The following is a 22,668-nucleotide window of genomic DNA, read 5'->3' on the forward strand; positions in this document are numbered from 1 at the left end:
GTGTAGGAATTTCCGGTTACGTCAGGGCGTCAGGACTCCATTAGAGCTGCAGCTGTTTTGAGAGAAACAACAACAAAAACGGGCCAACTGACAGCGCTCCGACACTGACAGTCCGCTCTGAGCCCCACAACGAGGCCTCAAATCTGGAAGCTGAACCTTCATTTCCCACCCGGAGCTCCGCCGGCTTCTAACCACGGCCGCTCTCGGTGAGGAAACTCTGGCCTCCGCTTCCTCCTCCTCCGACTCGGACACCGGCGGAGCGTCGCCGCCCCCGCGGAAGAAGCACCGAGCCTCGGCGGCGGAGGGAGCAGGAGAGCCCGGGGCTTCAGCAGTTGTGACAGGCCTCACCGGAGTTGTCTTAGGACTTGCTACTCACTCTTCGCACTCTCAAGCCACCTCTGCCATCCACTTTAACCGAAGTGTTGTCAACAACCTCAGCAGCAGTATGCAGGCAAACGGGGCAGGACAGGGACAGGAATCTGCGGAGCTCTCCTGCCTGAACAACGCTCAAAACGGGGAGTCATCCTCGGCCGGTGGAACCCACTCCAACGGGCTTCTCTCCAGCACAGACAACGGGAATAGTGTCGGTACCAGTAACGGCTCTTCAGCCGGGCCCGGTTCGGGGACTTCGGCTGCCTCCACGGCTTCGGGCTCGGAGGTCGGCTCTCTGAAAAAGAAAAAACGACTATCGCAGGCGGAGGAAGATGTCATACGATTAATAGGGCAACATCTCCACGGACTAGGGCTGAAGTAAGTTCATCAAAAGTCGAGGAAAAACACACAAAAGCGTTTAACATTAGCGTTAAACATATGACACGTAATCCACATTTCTGGTGTTTGGTTGGAAACTGCCAAATAGCAGATGGTAAAAGCGCTATTAGTGCGCTTGACAGACACAAACATGGGGGGATGGGGTAGTTAGCCTGTGAGCTCGGCAGTTGGTAGAAAGAAGGGGTCCATCTTGCACAATAACAGTTAGCTTGAGAGCTAACAGCACTAGCCTGCCCTGAGGTGCTATGTCTTGACACTAAACCACCACAAAAACATAAAACATAATCCAACATTTGGCTCATTAACAAATCAATCGTGAGCTCAAGTGTGTTTCATGTGCCAGCAGCGCCATGTTAATGAACGTTATAGATTTCGCACTGAATAAAAGGCATTACATCATCTAACGTTTATACAGAGATCCGTTGACTTGTTATGGTTTAAGCATTATGTCAACCTGATTTAGCTTTTTAATCAAGCGCACAAGCAGGATTATCGAGTTTGCAATGCGCATTTTTTTGCGTTTCAATGCGAAAAAAATGCGGATGGTTGGTGGTTTTTCATTTTCCAGCTTGGCTGCCTCGGGAAAAAATAATATGGTTTTTGCAAAACGGTGTGGGAGGCACATTAATAGGTCGGCCACACTGTAATAACTAGCATGGTTATGAAAACTGCCCTGGTTATTTTAGTATTCAGAGCGCACCGTTTGCACATCTTGAGCTGTCAAGCTTTTTATGTATCAAATTAATCACCATCTGCACAGCTATACCTCACGATCATGATAACTTTCTCTTAAGATTAACGTCTTTATTTTTCTGTCACTGTGTCAGAGCAATGTGTCAACAGTCCGTCACAAACAGTGAGTGTACATGTATATATTTTAAGACATCAGTCAATACCGTGGGCGACAGTTGCTCCTGTATTGAACAGATTTGGTTCATGGCGACTGAAGAATGTGCTTTCTATCAGCTGTTTTAGATGCAAGCGTTGTGTTTGAATCTAATTATAGCATGGTGGGGTTCTCAAGAAATGTATGTCTAGCCCTGTGCTCCAGAGTGTCTGTGGGAGCCACTGTTGGGAAGCCAGACATCCGCAGATCTCTTGGCATCCAGCTGAGAAAGTGTAGCTGCCATTACAAGGCATTATAAAAGGCAGCCTAACATCGCTGTGTTTACAAAGAGGGTGGGTCAGAGGGGATACATGGCATGTATGAAACAGAGCCCCTACATTTCAGCTCGGGAAATGCAAGAGAAATCAGTGTAGCAGCCAGCCAGCTGGATGAGAGGCTCAACACAGAGCTGCTGCGCCACTCCATTGATACCTGAGAATGATGTCATCGTGCTGAAGGTGTCAGCCACCCCCATCCCCAACCCACTTTTATTATCTCTCTCGCACACACACATCTCAGCAGACTTGTTTGTGGCGGTGGAGGGTGTTTAGCAGAGAGAGGTGGTGTTTGGACAGATGGTTATGATGTCAATTGCAGTGGAAGCTGGGTTTGAGTTAGTGAACCTCCACTAATAATGGTGACACAACTGCTCTGGACTGACTTCCTCCAGACATCGTTGGCCATGAAATACGAAGTTGTCCTCATCCTATTGTCAGCCGATGACGTTATTATTGTCTCCGTGTTAAAATGACTGTTGCAGATCTCCAACTCACCTTATTTGTTATCCTTGTAAACACGGCACAGTCAGAGTGGTGAAATGTCATAGGTGATTAGATAATATAGAAAAGTTTGCCTGCAAATGTTTCTTAATATAATAATGATTCATAAGACAGATAGAAAGATGCTTTAATGATCCATACGGAAATTACTTTATACAGCAGCTGCATTCACAATCAAACGCAATGGCAGGAGACATCTAAACATAGAACGTACTCATCTTCATTTCATATAATGAAGCAATAAAAACTGTACATAATTTACAAAGATAAAAAAACGACAGTGTGCAATGTGGCTTCTCTAATGATAAAAAAAAGTATATCTAAAGTAAAGTAAATCTAAAAAGTACCCATATAAATATATGTACAAACTAGGAGTGACAGATAATCAGCCTGGCTGTTTATTGGGGCAGATATTCAGCATTTTGCCGATTGCCGATGTTATTTTAATGATCGCCGATAAAATTAATTAATTAAGAAGTGCACAGAATGTGTCCGCATGGGAGGAAGTTTTACATCGTAAAACCTCAGGTTTTTTTTTAAATTTTCACTTGACTTTTAAAAAATGCTGGGCACTTGCTATGTGTGATGTTGAATGTTTCAGTTTTGATTAAACATTTGCTAAAGGCATGTAAATAAAGTTTTATGTTGGCATTTGTTGTATTACAAATTCTAAAATTGAAATATTTTCATTTTTATTTTAAATGCATATCGGTAATCGGTCTCATTAACTACTAATAATCGTTAGTACACACATCTATATAAGTTAACTTTTCATCATCATACTGATGAGCTCAGATTTCCTTTGTCCTGACTAAGCTATTATCTTTGCACTTGATTTATCTTTTAATACATTTTGAAGTCATCATCTTCTTCCATTCTTCCTGTCTTGTTTCTACATGTCAGTCTAACTTCTGCCTCTCCTCTGTCTCTCTCTGTGTCTCTGCAGTCAGACAGTGGACCTGCTGATGCAGGAATCAGGCTGCAGACTGGAACATCCCTCAGCTACCAAGTTCCGCAACCATGTCATGGAGGGGGAGTGGGACAAGGTTGGTCATCATGGGTTACCATGGTTACATAATAGCATGCACTTTGATAGACAGGGAATTGGTGACCTTCCCAGTGATCTGTTTTTCTCATTGCATTGTAATATGAAGCGCTCGGTTGGTCGAGAAACCAGCAGACACATGTCTGTGTAGATCATCTCATATAACTTATCGACAAAAGTGGATACGATTCCTATTAGGAGGTGTTGACGTAAGCTTGGGAAAGCGTAAGCAAAGTCTTGAAAGTGTTCTGTGTTTGGGCCAGGGTTGCACTAGCTCAAACAATTATTCATTATATCTAGTACAAGTATGATATACATTCCTGGCAAGTGCTAATGAAACTCTTCTCTTGACCGTACAGCTCGTACTGTTAAAGTACAGTTTGAAAGTCTAACCATCAAGCACAGAATTCATGCATTCAGTGTGGTGGACTGTATAGTCAAAACAGTATTTCATGTGCTTGTAATCGTTAAGTGTTTTTGGATCGTAGGAACTCTGTCATAGTTCTAAAAAAAACCCCACTAACACAAACTATAATTTTCACTGTTGATTAATTTGTCTGTTTGGTTTATATCAGTTTTTCTAAAAGTCCAAGGTGACGTTCTCAAATGTTTTGTCCATAACACAAAGATATTCAGATCACTGTCATAGAGGAAGAAAGAAACCAGAAAATAATCATTTTAAGGAGCTGAAATTAGAGAATTTCTACTATGTTTTTTCTTATAAAATTACCCAGTTGGCAATTCATTTAATAGTTGACAACTAATTGTTGCAGGTCTAGTCTGTATCACAACAACTAGGAACGCTCGTAGTCCTCAGAATTCTGCCTTTTTTTAGCTCCAATTTTAGAGTAGGTACTCGTCCAACACAGGAGGAACCTTGTGTGACACAAGAGTCAAATTAACCAGCAACTGTAAAACCAGCAACTGTCAATTTTAAAAACCTGTTAGCCGTGTAAACAAAATAAAACATAAAACACAAACAACAGCTTGTAACGAAAAAAAAAAAAAAGGAAGAAAACAGGGACAAATTGACCAACAGCAAAGTCCAGGCTTTACTGAGTGTGTATGCAACAGGTAAATGCAACATGATTTTGACCAGTCTTAGAAAGATATTTGTATATTCTATAGTTGACTTGCGTCACCTCAGCGTTTCTATTTCTATACAAATGAAAACAGGAAAAAAGCTGTAGTAGGTATGTATGTCTTCCCAGTTATCAGTTCCTCTCCGGGACTTTGTTTGGTCCGAAAATGCTTAATGAGAGCTCAGAAAGGAATCCTGACCTCTGGAGGCTGAGAGGGATGTTTGTTTGTTCAATGGGTCATTAATTCTTAAGAAAGAGTAGATGGTACAATTAAACTGATTTTTGTTATTGGGCCTTCTAAAAAGTTAACAAATAAGACACATGCCTCATTATTGTACTAAAACCTCAAAATAATGTTTATATTTCTAAGTAACATCTAAAGCACAGTGGAGCTTTATTACAGGTTGTTGTGAAGCCTCCATTAAGCCAGATAATCTTAAATTTGAATAAAATTAGGTTTTATATTAGCACATTTTAAGGACCTTGGATATAATTGGCTTTTAAATCAACAAGCTTAGCTGTATTACCCTGTTCCCACCGCAGAATAACTCATTCCAACATTTTAGAGCTGAGGCTTATAAATGAGAATGTCCTATTAAAAATGGCCTTGTGAATCTTCTGGAATAATGACCCTATGTCTGAACTGCAGGATGGAAAATTAACACCAGCCTCCGGCCAAATGGTGGTAAAATTCTGGATGTGGCGGGTAGATTTGTACTCTCCATAAACCAGTAGTTATCCAGCCGTTGTGTTGATTCCAGAAATAATTTTTTTTCTCCTGGCAAAATGGCACAAGGGACCTGTATGTTTTGAGAGACAAAGGTATTATGTTGACTTTTGTAATTATAACCACAGCACACTAGTTTCATGGTTATAGCCCAAATTTACTCATCTTAATTCATGACCATAAGATTTTTATTACTGCTCACGTGATTAGTTTTTTTTTCCCCGTGCATGCATGGAAACTGCTGAGCTTACCATTTCTCTCTCTGTCTCTCCCCTCCATCACCCTCCCTTTGTTTTGATCCAGGCTGAGAATGATCTCAATGAGCTGAGAGCACTGATGCATTCTCCCAACGCCATTGTGGTAAGCTCCCCTTGAACTGAACTGAATGGCAGCCGGCTGGTTAGAAGGCACAACTGGAGGTTCTAGAACGGTACCGTTAAAATGCAGGCGGCAGGTTCTTGTTGTGGAACGCTGGAAGCTAAAATGTTCTGGAAGCTACCTTGGAAACATAGCAGCGGCAGGAATAGATAGACACCATATTAGATTTGGGAATGATGCAGTGATTTATGCTGTTTTTAAGCAAAATGTGGTTTGACCTTGCAAGCATGATTTATTTTCCTTGTCTGTCCTGGACGATTATTTGGGCCGATATTTGGCGTTTTGCCAATTAGCTGTAACAGCGTTTTATTTTAATGATCACTCATAAAATTAATTAATGGGAGGAACTTCTACTTTGTAAAACCTCAGGGAACTATATGAATTTATTCATTTTTATTTAAATGTCACTCGACTTCATAAAAAAAAAAAGTTGATAGGATTTTGCTGTATGTGATGTTGAAAGTTTCAGTTTTGAGTAGACATTTGCTAAAGGCATTTAAACAAAGTTTTGTGTTGGAGTTTTTTTATATTCAAAATTCTAAATATATCGACAGAAAGATTTTCATTTTTACTGTAAATGCATATCGTTCCGAATATCAGTTATTGGTCTCATAACCTAGTAATAGTCATTATCGTCAGTATCGGCCCTAAAAAACCAACATCAGTCGATCCCTATCCCTTACACTGATTAACTAATAGGGGTGGGGATCATTAGAAGGCCCAATGATACAATATTATCACAATACTGCTATATTTCTCACAATTGTTTAAAAAGACATTTAAAGAAATGATATGATATGAGGTGTGGGTGTAAAAACATATATACTTGAAAGAGTCACACAGGCTTGATTGAACAGGATGAGGAAATCTTTTGTTCCCCCACCTGTTAAGTATTGAATAGCCTCACTGAGTAGCTTCGGTGTAGCTAGATCAAACACTGAATGTAATAGAATAATCTAACAATGAGTTGCACTGCATCCACTTTTCATAATGTCTGGTGTGATTTGTAGCACGTAGTATGATTTTGTTGTTTGTTATTCATGTGTAATCATGTGAAACAGTTCAAATCCTGGGATGCAAGACAAATTCAAGATTTTTTTTTGGAGTAATATCAAATCAAATAAAATTGCTGTGTCCCAATTCCACACTACATAGTCATTTTAACGAGATTTGAGTATGTTCTGCATCCAGACTGAAAAGTGATAAAATTAAGTGCACTCAAATTATTTTAGTAATAATTTGAGTGCACTATATTTTCTCGATTTGTATGTGTGGCATAAGTCTATATTATCTATTAAAAAAAGAGCTACTCACAGCTGGAAAAAAATTTAAAACTAACAGTGGAAATAGGGCTCCAGGAAATTCTTTGAATAAAAAGCTAAATATATATATATATATATATATATAATTTCAAAACAGTTTGCATGTATGCTACAGTGATATACTGAGAATTTGTATCACAGTACTACTGCAGTGTTATCATGTAAATGAGGCTTAGCTCTAGCTAATTAGCCCCAGCTAGCATGCTAATTAGCAGACAAGATGAGCTTCAAAAATGGTCCCATGTGTCTCAGTCAAAGTGCCTGCTGCTGTGGTTCAGGAGTCTAACTGCCATTACCAGGCGGGTTATTGAGAGAATGGCTGCAGCTGTTGGTTTTCAGATGTATGCACAATGTGGGTAGCCATTTTAGGTGTTGAGTTGTAGCAGGTTAGTGTTGTCATTGTCAACACTGCAGGTGTAGTAGGCAGTTTGCTGGTATCACAGGCCTTGGTGGAGTGTTAGAAAGAGATATCTGTTCCTGCTCTCTTTCTTTGCAGACCTTTGTGGGTGGATGTTTTTTTGAATTTGTGTGTAGTGGATTTAACTGCGCCTGCACCCGTTGTCAGGGCTGCACCTCCTACTGCCTACCTGAGATAAGACAGAGACTATAGATACCACAAATGCTGAAGGAGCTGCACGACATTCAGAGGATGTCTATGATTCAGAGTCTGTAGCAGGATTGTCTGCACACGGCTCTCAACATGGACGTGGTTGAGTCTGTTGCTAGCAGCTAATGGTGCTAATGATGCTAACAGCGCTGACAGAGCTAATACTGGTGCTATAACAACTATTAAAAAAAAAAAGTGATAAACGACAGTCAGTTAAATTTAAGAACCGCTTTTGAACAAACTTTTAACTAAAATGAACAAACTCTTAACAGTTTAACATTTACTTGAATATATAGATAAATATAACACTATTAACAAATTCACAATATGATTAAAACCAAACCCAATAACAACAATTTAACAATAAAAACATTAACAGTACCAGTAAGAGCAAATTACATTTTTCACAATTGTCTCTATAACTCAGCAAGTGACAAGTAAAACAAGGCTTGGCGGGGGTCTAGAGGTGTAACAGCAGTTATTCATGGACAAATAGCCCTAAACCATTGCTTCCCAAATAGTCCAGCCACGGGGCCCACGTTTCTCCTTAGTTATTAAAGGTCCACACAGTATACTTTGCTAAAGATTCAATTTTGTTTCACAAAATGTAAATTTATTGACTTAGACCAAAAAGAATTTAAAAGAATAAAATCTCCTTGCCCAAAATTCACTGTATTTTAGCACTGTGTTGCACTACCTAACCCTAGTTATGACACGTTTCACTTCTGTGAGTTGGGGACGCCTTTATCAGAGGTAACCACTGGCAAGTACTGAGCCAGTGGGAAACACACACTGGGACTCTCATGCACTGACATGCACGAGTGACCAGACCTGCTGCCATGACAAAAAACAGAGAAGCTCGGACGACAACACACGCAGATGAAGCGTGACTTACTCTCTGCTCTGGGCGCCATAGCAAATAGTGTTACTGCTATATTAATGCTCTGAATGTTGCAGACAGCTCCTTTAACGCTGACCATCAGCAGCAGTGACTGGTAAACACTTGCCGGTGGTCTTCAGTATGAAGGAAGCAGTCTATTGACATTACCATACGTCTTGGTTACATCTATAAATATGTTTTGATAATGAGAGCATGCTGCCCTGAAATGTGTTACCACCATGTCAGGCTTTGATGGCACATGACAGCGTAAATTTCACATGGGGATGCACAGCTGTAGCCCACCCCTAGAAACACGAAGCTTTTTATGCCCTTCTGTAGTCATTCAGACCAGGTGGTGTTGGATCAGTGGTTGAAATCGTTTCTTATCAGTGTCAAAGGGAAACCTGTCGCAGTTCTATAATCTGTCATTATTTGCTTCCTTCCTTTTCAGCTTTGATGGATTCTCTTCTCTGTACCTACTGTATTTGTCTCTTCTTCACCGCAGCGTATGAAGTTCCTGCTGCTGCAGCAGAAGTACCTAGAATATCTGGAGGACGGCAAAGTCCTGGAGGCTCTGCAGGTGCTCCGGGGAGAGCTGACGCCACTCAAGTACAACACAGACCGCATCCATGTACTCAGCGGGTACGGTTACAAGTTTAATACTGTGTCTGTCTCATAATAGCCATTACACAAATACACACCTACAATCTTAGATAGCTCTGTAATAGCTAATGATACAGCTCCCACCACTGAGACAACTATAGAGGCTTTTAAATGGGGACTGGTTTGTCATTGGAGTGGAATTTATCTCTCTAGTGATTGGACAGTTTTTACAAGTCAAATCCATCATAAAAACTATAAGATTTAGCATTAAGCATTTTTAATAAGGCTGCATAATTAATTGGAATGATATTGAAATTGCAATATGGCCAAGAGAAATGTCCGAATTGCAGGAGCAACAATTTTTTTCCAAGAAGGTAAAATGTGTCCCTACATACCTTTGCAAATGAAGCCTTGTGGTGCTAACAAAGAAGACCAGGTCTGCAAATCAAATTCTGTATATAAGTGGACATGGTAGTTTGGTGCAGACCCCAGCAAAAATCCCATTATTATCTTTTTTTTAATCTTTTTTAATTTTATTTTTTCTGTGAAAATGAAACACAAAAACCGAAATCCCCATTAAAATCACACTCAAAATCACCTAAAATAATGGCAATTAGATTTTTCTTTGCATATTGTGCAGCCCTGTTTTTAATGTTAAATATTGTTGCTGCTATTGTATCAAGTTACACAATAAATTGTAGGGTATGACGCCTCTTCTTGATAGAGATGTGTATTTATCTTGTACAGTCGGGGAAAACGTGACTATTGACTGTAATCACGAGGCCTTTAGAAACTAGTTTTGACTTCTATTTTGTTTTTGTCTCACACAGCGTTTTCACAGCTTGTCAAAAATCAATGGCTTAGATCAATATTCCTCCATGATATTCAGTTTGTTGATCATTTGTTTCTCCGATATACATATTACACTATAAATTTGTCCCTCTGACCTGCAGTATAAGAGTGTCAGAAGCTGTAGGATCATTTAATCCATGGTGTGCCTGTACCCTCAGCAAAAACATTCCTGTGATCTGTTACTGAATCAATTAGGGTGCATTGATCACCTAACACTGGCGACAAGCCTGTTTGTCTTAACAGACTGTCACTCAATGGACAGAATAATGTATTGATCTGTCACTTGTTTTGGGTCAATCATTCGCCTGTATCTGAGTGTGTCCTCGGCTCTGTCATTGTATTTCTGTCAACTCGTTACTCAAGCGATACCTAAGTCACCGTTTCCTGTTTTTTGATTCTGCAGCTTACTGTTTTTTCCACATGTGAAGATTTCATTCAGTGTTTCTCTTTTGTATTAAATCTGTACTGGGTGTAGTGTTGGTCAGAAGCGTAGAACTGCAGTAATAGTACAGAAATGTTCACCTTATTGTTACTGATTCCCACTAATATCAGTTTTTTGTTCTGCTGCTCTCGCTGGCATTATGTAATGTTTTTTGTTGTATTTTTATTGTGCTAATATACTGTGCATGTTATTTCCTCTGGATTTGGGGTGGGCGATATAGCCAAAACCCCTCTATCATGGTATATGTAATTTTATATCATATATAATTGTATGTATTAGCATATAGTAATTGTTCTGTGCATTTGGTTAAGAAATGGTTTTAAATAACTAGGGCTACACAGTTAATCGAAATGTTATCGTAATCACAACATCCCCAAGTGCAATATCCAAATCACAAGAGCTGCAATTTTTGATAAAGTTAAAATGTGTCACATCATACGGTTAAGTGAAGAATTGTGGTGCAAAATCACATCATCATTTTTATATATACATATTTTTTTCAGTTATAATGCAATGTGAAAATAACAGTTCCTACAGCTCATCTTGAAACTGAAATATCTGTCAAAATAATCACTATTTTTTTCATATCAATTTCTTTCTTTACAACTTTTATACAAACAAAAATCCCCGTTAGTTCAAAACAGAGAACCAAAACAATTAGACTAAAATTCTGTCAAAATGGAAGCTGTAAGGTTTCTGAGAATTTCAGCAGGTTTTGGATTTACTATATTTACTACTTCACACTCCTCCTCTGTGTCTGCCCCGATTACGTTACCTTGCTCTTTCTAATGTGTTACATCGTAGGCAACTGGACTTGCTTGATTTTCTCAAAGATGTGTCACCTCTTCATCGAAGAGGCTTCTTCAGTTCTGAACTCAGACCTGAAGAAGCCTCTTGGGTGAACACTGAAAAGTCCTCGAGAAACTCAAGCAAGACCGGTTGCCTACGACATAGCACTTGAAATTTACACGAACTACAAGACTGAGAATCTTTACCGACATACTTTCCTTGTGAGGCAGCTCGATTTTACAAGATCACAAATTCATGCAAGAATTCAACCCTGATTTGGTACCCCGAATAGCTCCCATGCTGGAAATGGTGTTGCCAAACCTCTGCTGGTGGACACATCTCTATCCGCACACAGTTAATACTGTCCTATCCCCCAACCTTACCGTGTATGCTGTTTTGCTTGAGCTGTGTGCTCGTGTCTTCCTGCAGGTACCTAATGTGTAGCCATGCTGAGGACCTGAGGGCCAAGGCAGAGTGGGAGGGCAAGGGCACCGCCTCACGCTGCCGACTGCTGGACAAATTACAAAGTGAGGAGACATGTCTACACTAGCGCTGCAACGATTTATTAATTAGTTGTCAACTTTTAACTGGTAACTAATTTATTTAAATAATAACTGGCTTGACCAAACAATGAATACCAATCAAGAAAATAATCATCCTTCTACACACTGACCTTGAGTACTAATATACACACATATTGCATGATTACAACACTGTTACAATGCACATCTCTGTTATTCTCTCTTCTCGTAGCGTACCTGCCACCTTCAGTGATGCTGCCCCCCCGGCGGCTGCAGACCCTGCTGCGGCAAGCAGTGGAGCTGCAGAGGGACCGCTGCCTCTATCACAACACCAAGCTGGACAGTAGTCTGGACTCAGTCTCTCTCCTTCTTGATCATGTCTGCAGCAGGTTAGGACAGCTAGCGTGTTCATCAGGCCCCTTAAGACCTCGAGTTGCATTATTCTAACGCAGCATCTGATAATAATGTATCAGCTGGCCTCCTGTTCTGTTGAGGAATAAGCACCAATGGCCTCGCTTTGTGTTTGTTTTCTGTCTTAAGCCTTTGAAACCTGAGCAACTGGTTTGGTTTCCTTTAAAAAAAAAAAACCTCAAAGAAAAGGCAATAAGAAACTGAACAAAACGTGGCTCAAAAATGAGCACGAAATAAGAAAATAGTTACAATAAAATTACCTGAAAGTATGTCAAAAAAGAAAAGTAAAAAGCAAAAACAAACAAGAAAATTACCCCATAAAGGTGAAGAATATATATATATACAAGTTTTTGTTGTGTAACATAAATTTAAAATATATAACTATAATTATTGAAAATATGTTGTTTTTTTATTTGGAGTTTCTGTCCTTTTTTATTTGATTAGATTTTTTGCATGTTCTTTTAAATCTCCCTCCCTTGTAAAAACAAATCTTCAGGTCATCTTGCAAGATCACAAATCAGATTTCAAAGGGTTAACTCATTCACTCTACTTTATGTCATGCCCCTACCACTTACTATCCTATTGTGACTGCACTACTCTTTTTGATTCAGAAGTTCTTTTTACTTCCTTCCTCTTATCCTGGCCTCATATTATGTAATTGATTTTACTGTGATTGTCACATGTTGAGATATAGAAGATAAAGGCTTCTGCTCATGTACACTATGATTTCAACCTTTGCTGTTTCTCACAGGAAGCAGTTCCCCTGCTACACCCAACAGATTCTGACAGAGCACTGTAACGAGGTGTGGTTCTGCAAATTCTCAAATGACGGCACCAAACTAGCCACCGGCTCCAAAGACACTACAGTCATAATTTGGCAAGTGGACCCGGTGAGTGTGACAGCTGCCCAAATAAACACATGCGACCTCTGTTTTTTTTCTGATTTAGTCCACAGCTAAAATTACTCTACAGGAATGTAGTGGTCAGGCATTTTAAAATATGTATTTTACAGTAATGTACTTTCTTAGAATCTCCCATGATAACCCTTCTGTGCATATTTTATGCCTAAAACCACATGTATCTATTTGCAGCACTTTTATGGGCTGTCTCAGATTATGAGTCATTTTCTACAGAAATACACAAATGATTGTGTATTTCCTTGACTGCCTTTACCCTCATGTGATGCTTTTAGTAAAAGTTCCCCCTTTTTGTTTGTCCAATCGAAGAAATTTTGATTCTTTCTTTTTGCCATATTTATTTTGTAATCTATTCTGTAACTAAGCACTAAGCAAACAACAGCTGAGTAGAAAAGTCTGCTTCTTGTTTACACCAGTATGTGCATGCCCTGTGTATGTGAATGATGATGTGATAGCGTTTTAGGTGAGTTAATATGGACGGATATTATTTCTGAAACCGTGTTTAAATGTGCATGTGTACATAGATAAGTTGTCATATTAGTCTTGGTTGGCCATAATCAAATTGGCCATTATCCTGTTGTCCCCATCTCTGTGAAGGAGAGCCATCAGTTGAAGCTTCTGCGAACCCTGGAGGGTCACGCATATGGCGTCTCCTACTTAGCCTGGAGTCCTGATGACACCTACTTGATCGCCTGTGGACCAGACGACTGCTCCGAGCTGTGGCTCTGGAACGTTCAGGTAAAATTTTTACGTGTTTCAGACCCCACCGTACATAACCCTATACTTGTAACAGACTGTGTTACGCCGGCCCCGTTTTTCATGTGAACATGAGTGAAAAATTGCAGTAAAGCATGGATCGGTGATGTCAAGGACTTGAGCTGTCTAATTCAAATTCAGTGAACAAGTTAGAAAAGAAAAACAAGCCTTTAGCCTCCCATAGATCCTCCGAAGGCTGTGTGTACTCAATGACCTCTCCCATCTCCTCCCCTCCCCTTACTCTTTATGCACCCCTCCCCCACTTTTCCTTAATGTTTCTTCTTGCTGTCTCTCTCCCTCCCCCCTGTTTTTCTCTCCTCTGTTTTTCCACTGTCTCTGCCAATCCCTGTGATGAGCAGACGGGGGAGCTGCGGACCAAAATGTCCCAGTCCCATGAAGACAGTCTGACCAGTGTGGCGTGGAACCCCGACGGCAAGCGCTTCGTCACAGGAGGACAGAGGGGGCAGTTTTATCAGTGTGTAAGTGCATGTATAATATTCCAGTAATAGTTTTGTTTTAATGGGATGTGTTTAAATGCTTCCAAAATTTATCACCCATTTTCCTCTCAAGAACTATGAATCATCTTTATATTCAATTCATGCTCATGCCCGGTGTGTTCTGAGGGCAGGTGAGAGGACAAAGAAAAAGGGAAAGACACTGTATGTGAGTCATGGCTGTTAAACATCTGCTCTGACCTTAAGGATGCTGCTTCCACATAATTGGATCTTTCTGTGTATTGATTTTCCAGCTATGAACCTGATGAACCCATAAGGGCGACTTTTTAAATCACATTTTGTTGAGAAGATGGCTCTTGCCTGTGTCGCTGTGTGTTGTGCATGACAAGGTCTCTGAGAAGGTGATGTCTGTAAATGTTAGTAAGCTTAAAATGAAAACATGAACTTATTTCACATCTTAAAAACTGTCAAACTGCAGAAATGGCGCACAAAAAAGTACAGTAAAAATGCCAAAATTAGCAGCCATTCCATGGTTGTTGTGTGACAAACATGTAACATGTTGAGAGGAAGGAAAGCAGTTTGACCTTCCATATTCCTCAAATTTTACTTTTTTTTTTAAACACTCTGAGACCCACCATAGACCCACTGTTGTCTTTTTAGGGGGTAGAGAGGATCTTTAAGGGGAGACAGCAGGTCATTATTATATACCGCATTGAAATGATATATGCCATCCATCTGACAGTAGGAAACTCAAAGATTAATTTGAGATGTATCTCAGCACTGTCAAGTTTTTCTATTCATGATTATACAATAAACATTGCGTTTTGTTTAGGTGCCTTCTCAACTTTGAAGTTTAGAATGTATAAAAACGTTCAATGCTTTTTCCATTTAGTTTCTCTCTGTCCTCTTTAAGGCAATTTCAGGTTATTTTTTCATCACCTTTTACTGATTTTTGGAAGTTTACGAGACATTTCTTGCCAAGTTGCTGAGTTCATTTTTTCCCTGTTTTTTGAAAGAAATCAAACCAACTTGTTCACTTCAAAGGTTTAAATACTTGTGAAAGGTGTCTTAACCCAGCACAAGAAAACTGATGCCGATCCATCCGTCTAAAGACAGTGATGTTGGACATAATTGCCAGTATTTCAGCTGTCTCAGAAGATATCATGTGATTGTTTTGCCATGTTGCTGAACGGAAAGAGTATCTAACAGGTTCTCTTGTTAAATGAGGTCTTCACACTGGACTTTGTCCATGTTTTTATTTCCCTGTTAAGAATGAGAGATGAGGGTTCTGCTGTGTGTTGTCAGGACCTGGACGGTAACTTGTTGGACTCCTGGGAGGGTGTGAGGGTGCAGTGCCTGTGGTGCCTGGGCGATGGCAGAGCAGTGCTGGCCTCAGACACACACCAACGTATCCGGGGGTACAACTTCGAGGACCTTACGGACAGAAACATGTATGTGCCAGATCCAGTATGCCCTGTAATGTAGTGATCACTGTCCCGCTACACAGGTGTTTTATATATTTTTATTAAAGAATAAGTTGCCTGACTGCCTGTGTCTTGTTAACATGTCCCTTACAGAGTTCAGGAGGACCACCCTATCATGTCTTTTACTGTTTCAAAGAACGGAAGATTAGCTTTGTTAAATGTAGCAACTCAGGTAAGCTTCTTGACCAGCTCCACCATCATCAATATAAGCTTACTCGCCTCTAAACCAAACTGCCACTTTGTCTCTGTAAACACTATGCAGGGTATTTTAAGCAGGTAAAGGTTTTTATTCTGCATCCTTTTGTAGGGAGTGCACCTGTGGGACCTTCAGGACCGGGTGCTGGTGAGGAAATACCAAGGTGTGACCCAGGGCTTCTACACCATCCACTCCTGCTTCGGAGGACACAACGAAGACTTTATTGCCAGTGGCAGCGAAGGTAGAGTGAGAGTGCTACAGAGTAAAACATTGATGGGCATAACACTGTCGTACATAGACTTCAGCTGCTGAAATATTTTCATTTCATTCTGTAGACTTAGTGGCAGTAATGTTGCTGTGTTTGGTTTGTGTTTAGTAAAAAACAGAGGTTCCTGCACTACAAGTCATCTCTCAGTGTGGTGTGATATATTGCAGGGTACTTAATGTGGGCAAGGCAGCTTTATTTGTAAAGCACATTTCATACAACAGGGCAACTCAAAGTGCTTTACATAGCACTAAAATATAAAACATAATAAAGGCTACAGATTTACAATAAAAGAGTAGATAAATAGGATATAAAAGGTGAAATGAAGAACTAAATGATAAGTGCCAACAAGAGAGGCAAAGATGAAAAGATTATTTAAAATGATTCAAAATCAAGTTTAAGAATAAGTTTGCAGTCATTAGCAAATGGAGTAGACAGTGTAAAAAAAAATGTTTTTAGTTTTGACTCAAAAAGTCTTCAGAGTCTAAAGTTGTCTAACATTGTCTGGGAGGTTATTCCAGGTTTGTGCTGCAGGATAAATAAACACTGCTTCTCCATGTTTTGGTCTCACTTTTGGGTTGGTCAGTAGGCCAGCCCCAGATATCCTTAGGGTCGCAGAAGTTTTTTATGTCACAAGCATGTCAGAGATATATTTGGGCGCTTAGCCATTGTGATTCATAGACACACAACAGGATTTTGAAAACAAATCCTTCTATATAGGTTGAAGTTATCAAACAGCTTGTCTTGAAAGGCCTACAAAAATACCATCTCAGTAATATAATCGACATGAAATAAAGGCGTGTGTGAGCCTTTTAAGGCCTTGCTTTGACAATATTCCAGACTAGAAAATTTTGGGGGTAGTAGACAGATAAAGTTACTAATATCTTCATTACTGCTTGTTGCATAGGTTCACTGCAGTATTGAACAGTTTTTTTATTTGGCACATTTTTGCTCGTATTTAACAATTATCCCTGTTCTCAGATTTCCGCTCATTTACGAGACATCTTAACTTCCACCTGTTTGTTTGTCATCTCTCCTCTACAGACCACAAAGTGTACATCTGGCACCGGCGTGGTGAACTTCCCATAGCTGAGCTAACAGGCCACACGCGCACCGTTAACTGTGTGAGCTGGAACCCGGCCATCCCAGGACTCATGGCCTCCGCCTCAGATGACGGCACAGTGCGTGTCTGGGGTCCTGCACCCTTCCTCGACTCGCAAGAGGCGGACGGACTCAACGGTAATGGTCAAATCTGTTTTTACCATATTGAGAGATAGATAGATATAAATATAAAATATTTGTGCACTGTTTAGCTGTAATATGAGAAAGTTTACTCCAGGTGGGCGGTGCTCCGTTTGATGTGACCGTTTTCAACATGGTGGCTGTGTCACATAAACTTGACAGTGCAGTAACAGAATCCATTTTTGATCAGTGTTCCTAGTTTGAGAGATTGACCACCAAAACGTTTAGAAGACATACCACTCCATACACATTATTGATCTCAAATGAAGCACTCTTTTGGTATCTGTATCACTTTAAGGGTAACGTCATTGGAACCGGTATTGTAGGTTTTAGAAACGATAACCAGCCCTCGTTTTGGAAGAGCTTTTTGGTAAAATGTCACTGTTGTGTTGAATGTTCTTGAATTATATCTCTTGATTAACCTGATGTCTTTTGTTTCTCCTCAGAAAACTGCAGTAACATGGACAGTTGATGGTCACTCACGGAGCAGATGACATCTGTCTTTAACAACAATCCAAGAACCCCACAATAAAACAAAAATCGAAACGGGCGAATCAGATCTCAACACCAACCTAAAGCAAGACGAGAATAACAACAACAAACCACCAAGACGAAAAGAGAAAACAAAAGCGGGGAATAATTTGTCTCCTGACTGGCCTAGACAAAACGGCGGAGGTGATGACGGACACTCTGAAAATTCAGGTCCTCATCCAAAACCTGATCCCAGACCCAGAGGAAGACCAGTCAGTGCCCTGCGGGATACCATCCACTGGGGAGCTGTAATGGCCGCTCTCCTCCTTCAACTGACCTGTCTTCCCCCCATCTCGCTGCATGGCCACCAGCCATGCCAGGTCCTCGCAGAGTTTCCCAGGAAACCCGCCTCCACCTTGAGCTTGGAGCACATCAAGTCCCCAGTGATGCCTCCAGACAAACACGGCAGACCAGCCGTCTATCATTGGACTACATCTGTCTGGCTGTTTGTCTCTCACATTACCTGTATGATGTCTCCATGGACATGGGTGGGGTGTTGTTGGGGGAGGATGGTGCATAGGGGGGGATATAGCAACTCTTCTGTATGTGTGTTTTCCTCCTCTTCCCCGCTCTCTTGCTATATTCTTCGATCTGTTGGACAAAAGCTGAAAATCCACCGATAAAAACACTGACCGACCAGCTGACAAAGAACACACACAAAAAAAGGCTATGCTAAATGTTGGAATTTTTTTATGATAGTCATAGCGTAATTCTCATTTAAGAGGTGAATCTTAGCTCAAGTAGTGCCCGTGGAAAGCTTTAGCGTGAAGATTCCACTTTGTGTTTCTCGACATTTAGGAAACTTTTTATTCCTTAATTTAACTTCTAACAAGGACAGTCGCTGTAACGTTTCCAACTGACAGCCACCCCCCTCTCTCCCCCCAACCCTCCCTCTGTCGAGCTAGCAACCGCACAAACTCCATTACATCTGCCTAAGAGGAGACGGACAGGTCACATATCAACGGTGAGGGGGGGTCACACGTTGGTGGTGAGGTGGGGTTTCCACTGTCAGGACACACGACCTTCCTCAAAAGACGTGAAAAAGTGCAACTCAGATTGCACGCCGCTGACTGCTGTCCCTCCTCTGTGCGTGCGTGCGCATGTGTGTGTGTCTGTGTGAGTGTGTGTGTGTGTGTGTGTGTGTGTTTGTGTGTGAGTGAGTGAGAGCGATTATGCATGCACACATAAGTGTGAGAGTTGACATTTGTGGGTGCAGGTTTAATTGGCGCGTGTTTTTTTGTATGTGTGTTCAATTCACACCAGCAGAAGATTCACACCCCCCTCCTCTTCCCCTACGCTCCCTAATCCCATAGTAAAATTGTAAAGAGGATTTTAAACCAATTCTAAGTTATCCAAAGCCCCATAGGGACCTCTATCTGTGGAACAAAGAATACTTGAGAGCCATTTTGTAAAAGTAAAACTTTTCTTTAATCCGGGGCTTTAATTTTTACATTTCGGATTTTTTTTGTTTTCTCCTTAACCACGTGGCATTCAAACGGCACTGAGTTATTTGCAATGAATCATCTCTGTGGGGAAAATTTAAAAAGTGAGTGAGGCATGTTTTCAAAAAGCTGTAAAACTGTTGTGTTATTAGCAAAGGGTCATTTCATAAGAGAAGGTAATGATTGTAATTATTGGAATGAGTAGCTGGTGCGTCCCATAGACTGTTTATAAGGATGGACGAAAATAAAGTCAAAATTTAGGGAATCTTACTTTGCTTTTCCTAGGATAGCGAAGGAAGGGCCAGAGTCTGCTCAGTAGTGATCTCAGTGTCAAGTTCTCGCTCATACACCCGTCCCACCAATCCCAAACAGCACCATTGTGAATGTGATCACACAACTTGGCATGCACAGCTGTTAATCATAATTAGGCTTGGGTGGTATGTAATATTTCACACTTTCATAGCTTCCTGAAATTTCACGTGGGTGTACGGTATATGGTCTGCAGTGCTAACGGCGTGTGCGGTACTAACTTTCAATTTCAGACTAATAAATACACAATAGAAACCCTACAAAATGTTAAGAAATAAAACAGTACACTTTTTGAATTCAGCTTTATCTCAGTCATGGAAAATGCCTTGTTCACTCATCATAAAACACACTTCATTCAAACTAAGCAGAAGTTAAATAAAACTCACCCACAACGGTCTTGGTTACTCTTGCTAGTAATCTATTTAGTAAGTCCACTGTTCCAACAATCATCAGCTCCAGTTTGGTCAAAACAAATCCTTAATTCCTTAAGTTTTTATTAAGAAACATGCAGCTATTCCCCACGGTCTCTCTCTGTTTACAGTCCTGTAACTTACCTCTCCATCACTAGGTGCCAATGTGTTTTTCAGCTCAGCTCAGCTGCCTGTGCCACCAGATATGAGCTATGGTGGGGCCTGCTGTGCACTACATACAATGAGTTTAAAATATAGAGGCTGTTAATTTATGACGGTATTAAAAAGCATAGCTTCCAGATTTCTAAATACCCTGGTATACAGTTATACCGTGATACCACCCAAGCCTAATAATGATGTCAAACATGATTTTTATAGCATTAAGTAAGTAATTTAAACCAAACTTATCACAAAAACAGGCACTTGAACATACAGCATCTTGATAAGACCTTCCTAAAAAGAAAGACCGAAACCATCTATGCGAAAAATTTATTTGATAGTTATTTCGAGTTCTTAGTTTGGTCCATGTGCCATCCGCTAAGCAAATTTGCAAATCCTAGGATAGAAAAGGAATTACCCGCTATTCTTCCTAAGATTTGGTCGTACTGGTTTCCTTTATAGGATCAATTTAGGCAAGAGGAGTGGAACTGGTTAGGGTTAGGGTATGAATGTCAGAGTAAGCCAATCAGAGGCAGAGTAAGGCAGAGTAAGGCAAGTCATTCCTTCGCTATCCTAGGAAAAAATCCTATATTGCAGCCAGCCACCAGGGGGCGATTAAGATATTTTGAGGAAGTCAACACCTTGTCCATCTATTTTATACAGTCTGTGGTGCAGCCCTAGAGAAAAGAGGCACCAGTAACCAGAAGCACTCTCCGAGCTCAAAGCGTTGGGAAGTGCCGTCGCAAACCTAAAACACACAAAAACTGCCTTCCTGTTGCACACAAACCTTCAGTATGTATCCCCCCCCCCAACCCCCCCTCCCCAACTCTGCACTTCCTCGAGTGGTCTTTTTTGCTCTCTCGCACCTACTGCAACGGCATAAATCCATAAGCTCCTTATGGTCGCCACACTGATGGCTTAAAAGGTTGCATTGACAAAACTGAAGATTGCTAAATGAATTGAACCCTCACTACGCCTCTATGCACCCAAAAGCAGTGACTGATCATCTTGTAGACGTTATAAAAACAGAACCTCGCGCATATAAGGCACAGCAGCCTCATCTTGAGGGTACCACTCTTGGAGCTCAGAGACAATTCAGCATTAACACCCCCCTCCCCTTTGCTCTCCAGCCACGTTATTCAGTGGTCAGTGCACCATTCAAAGCTTTCTTCCTCCCTTTTTCAGGGTATGTAATGACTATTTGCTACAGACTGATATACAGTAAAAACATGTTTAAAATCAGTGCTTTTCTGTCTGTTTTTATTGAACTTTTTTGTTACTTAAATTTTTTGTTCACATTATATCATTTTTTTGGTTGACCTCTATCCCTGTATGATCATATTAAAATATAACCAGACATTTGGAGTCCTCATTTCTTTTTTGTTTTTAAAAGTCTTTATAACCCTGTTATCTTTCTTTTATATACGTTTGTTTTTTGCATTTTTATCTACCACTACTATTACAAACAAATATGCACAGTAACACCCATGCCAATTGGAGTGGGAAGAGTTTTTAGGATGTTACCTACAATCAAATCAGGTTTGAACTTCTCCACCCCTCGCCTTTAAAGAGTTTCCTTCATGTGAAAATCTACTTTATCGCATGTCTGTGTAATTGACCGTAATTGGTGTGCCATCGTTGATTGATCCGACCCTTATTACCGAAGCCAAATCGCTCGAGGCACACTTGGTGTTTTTCTGTAGGTGTGTGTCATGGTCTGATATTCACACTTTGAGAACCTTTATCCGCTCCCGAACTGCAGAACGGACTCCTCTTTCACATCCTACATTGTTTCAGAAGACTGAAGGCAAATCGCACACACAAGTTTTTCAGTAAAGAACCCATCATTCACCTGCTGGTGATAAATGCTATGTCTGTATGCAACCTGGTGTCTATTCTTCTTTTGTCTGAGTTTACCAAGGGAGTTGTTTCTGATTTAACTATGTCTTATTTCTCTCTCACAAGTGGTGGTGGTGGTGGTGGTGGGAAGGGGCTGGGTGGGGAATACTAAGGGCTTACTGTAGCATCTCTAAGTTCCTTGGGCTGTGGCGGGAAAAGGGGTGATGTGTGGCTTTGCGTTCAATGTGTTATTTACAAAAGTGATTGTACTGTTTTGTATTGTTGTGTAGGAAAAGTGTTATGTATGCATATTTTCAATAAAGCATTCAGGGTTTTGAAAAAAACAAAACAAAAAAGGCCCGTGGAAGTTTGATGGGGCGAGAAATTGTGAAGGCCCCAATAGAGCAAAGTTTCCAGAAAAACCCCTTAAACACAGAGAGGGGGATCCAGGTCGGCCCCGAGTCACTGCTTTTGACAAAGCATGTGTCAAAGGGTCTCTAGTTTAAAAACACTGGGTTGAATTTCTGTCTACTTTGTATTCAGTCGTTAATTTCTAAATGTCTTCTTT

General features: G+C 40.6%; 1 protein-coding gene across 1 annotated transcript; it reads left to right on the forward strand.

The window, feature by feature from the left end:
- LOC121955223 (WD repeat-containing protein 26) lies at positions 1-19,934 on the forward strand. The gene is made up of 14 exons (XM_042503074.1): positions 1-750; positions 3,383-3,482; positions 5,594-5,650; positions 8,983-9,119; positions 11,593-11,690; positions 11,917-12,073; positions 12,847-12,985; positions 13,610-13,750; positions 14,128-14,247; positions 15,529-15,674; positions 15,801-15,879; positions 16,015-16,144; positions 17,213-17,407; positions 17,857-19,934. The coding sequence occupies exons 1-14, from the start codon at positions 446-448 to the stop codon at positions 17,880-17,882; spliced, it is 1,830 nt and encodes a 609-aa protein (XP_042359008.1). The 5' UTR covers positions 1-445; the 3' UTR covers positions 17,883-19,934.
- The last annotated feature ends 2,734 nt before the right edge of the window (positions 19,935-22,668 follow it).

This window comes from Plectropomus leopardus, chromosome 16, assembly GCF_008729295.1.
Source record: "Plectropomus leopardus isolate mb chromosome 16, YSFRI_Pleo_2.0, whole genome shotgun sequence".
Lineage (NCBI taxonomy): Eukaryota > Metazoa > Chordata > Actinopteri > Perciformes > Serranidae > Plectropomus > Plectropomus leopardus.

Bases quoted from the DNA above. Each gene is read 5' to 3' on its own strand.
- LOC121955223 (XM_042503074.1), top strand. From the start codon at position 446: ATGCAGGCAAACGGGGCAGGACAGGGACAGGAATCTGCGGAGCTCTCC. The intron at 14,248-15,528 runs GTAAGTGCATGT...GTGTGTTGTCAG, and splicing joins GGGGGCAGTTTTATCAGTGT to GACCTGGACGGTAACTTGTT. The intron at 15,880-16,014 runs GTAAGCTTCTTG...ATCCTTTTGTAG, and splicing joins TGTTAAATGTAGCAACTCAG to GGAGTGCACCTGTGGGACCT.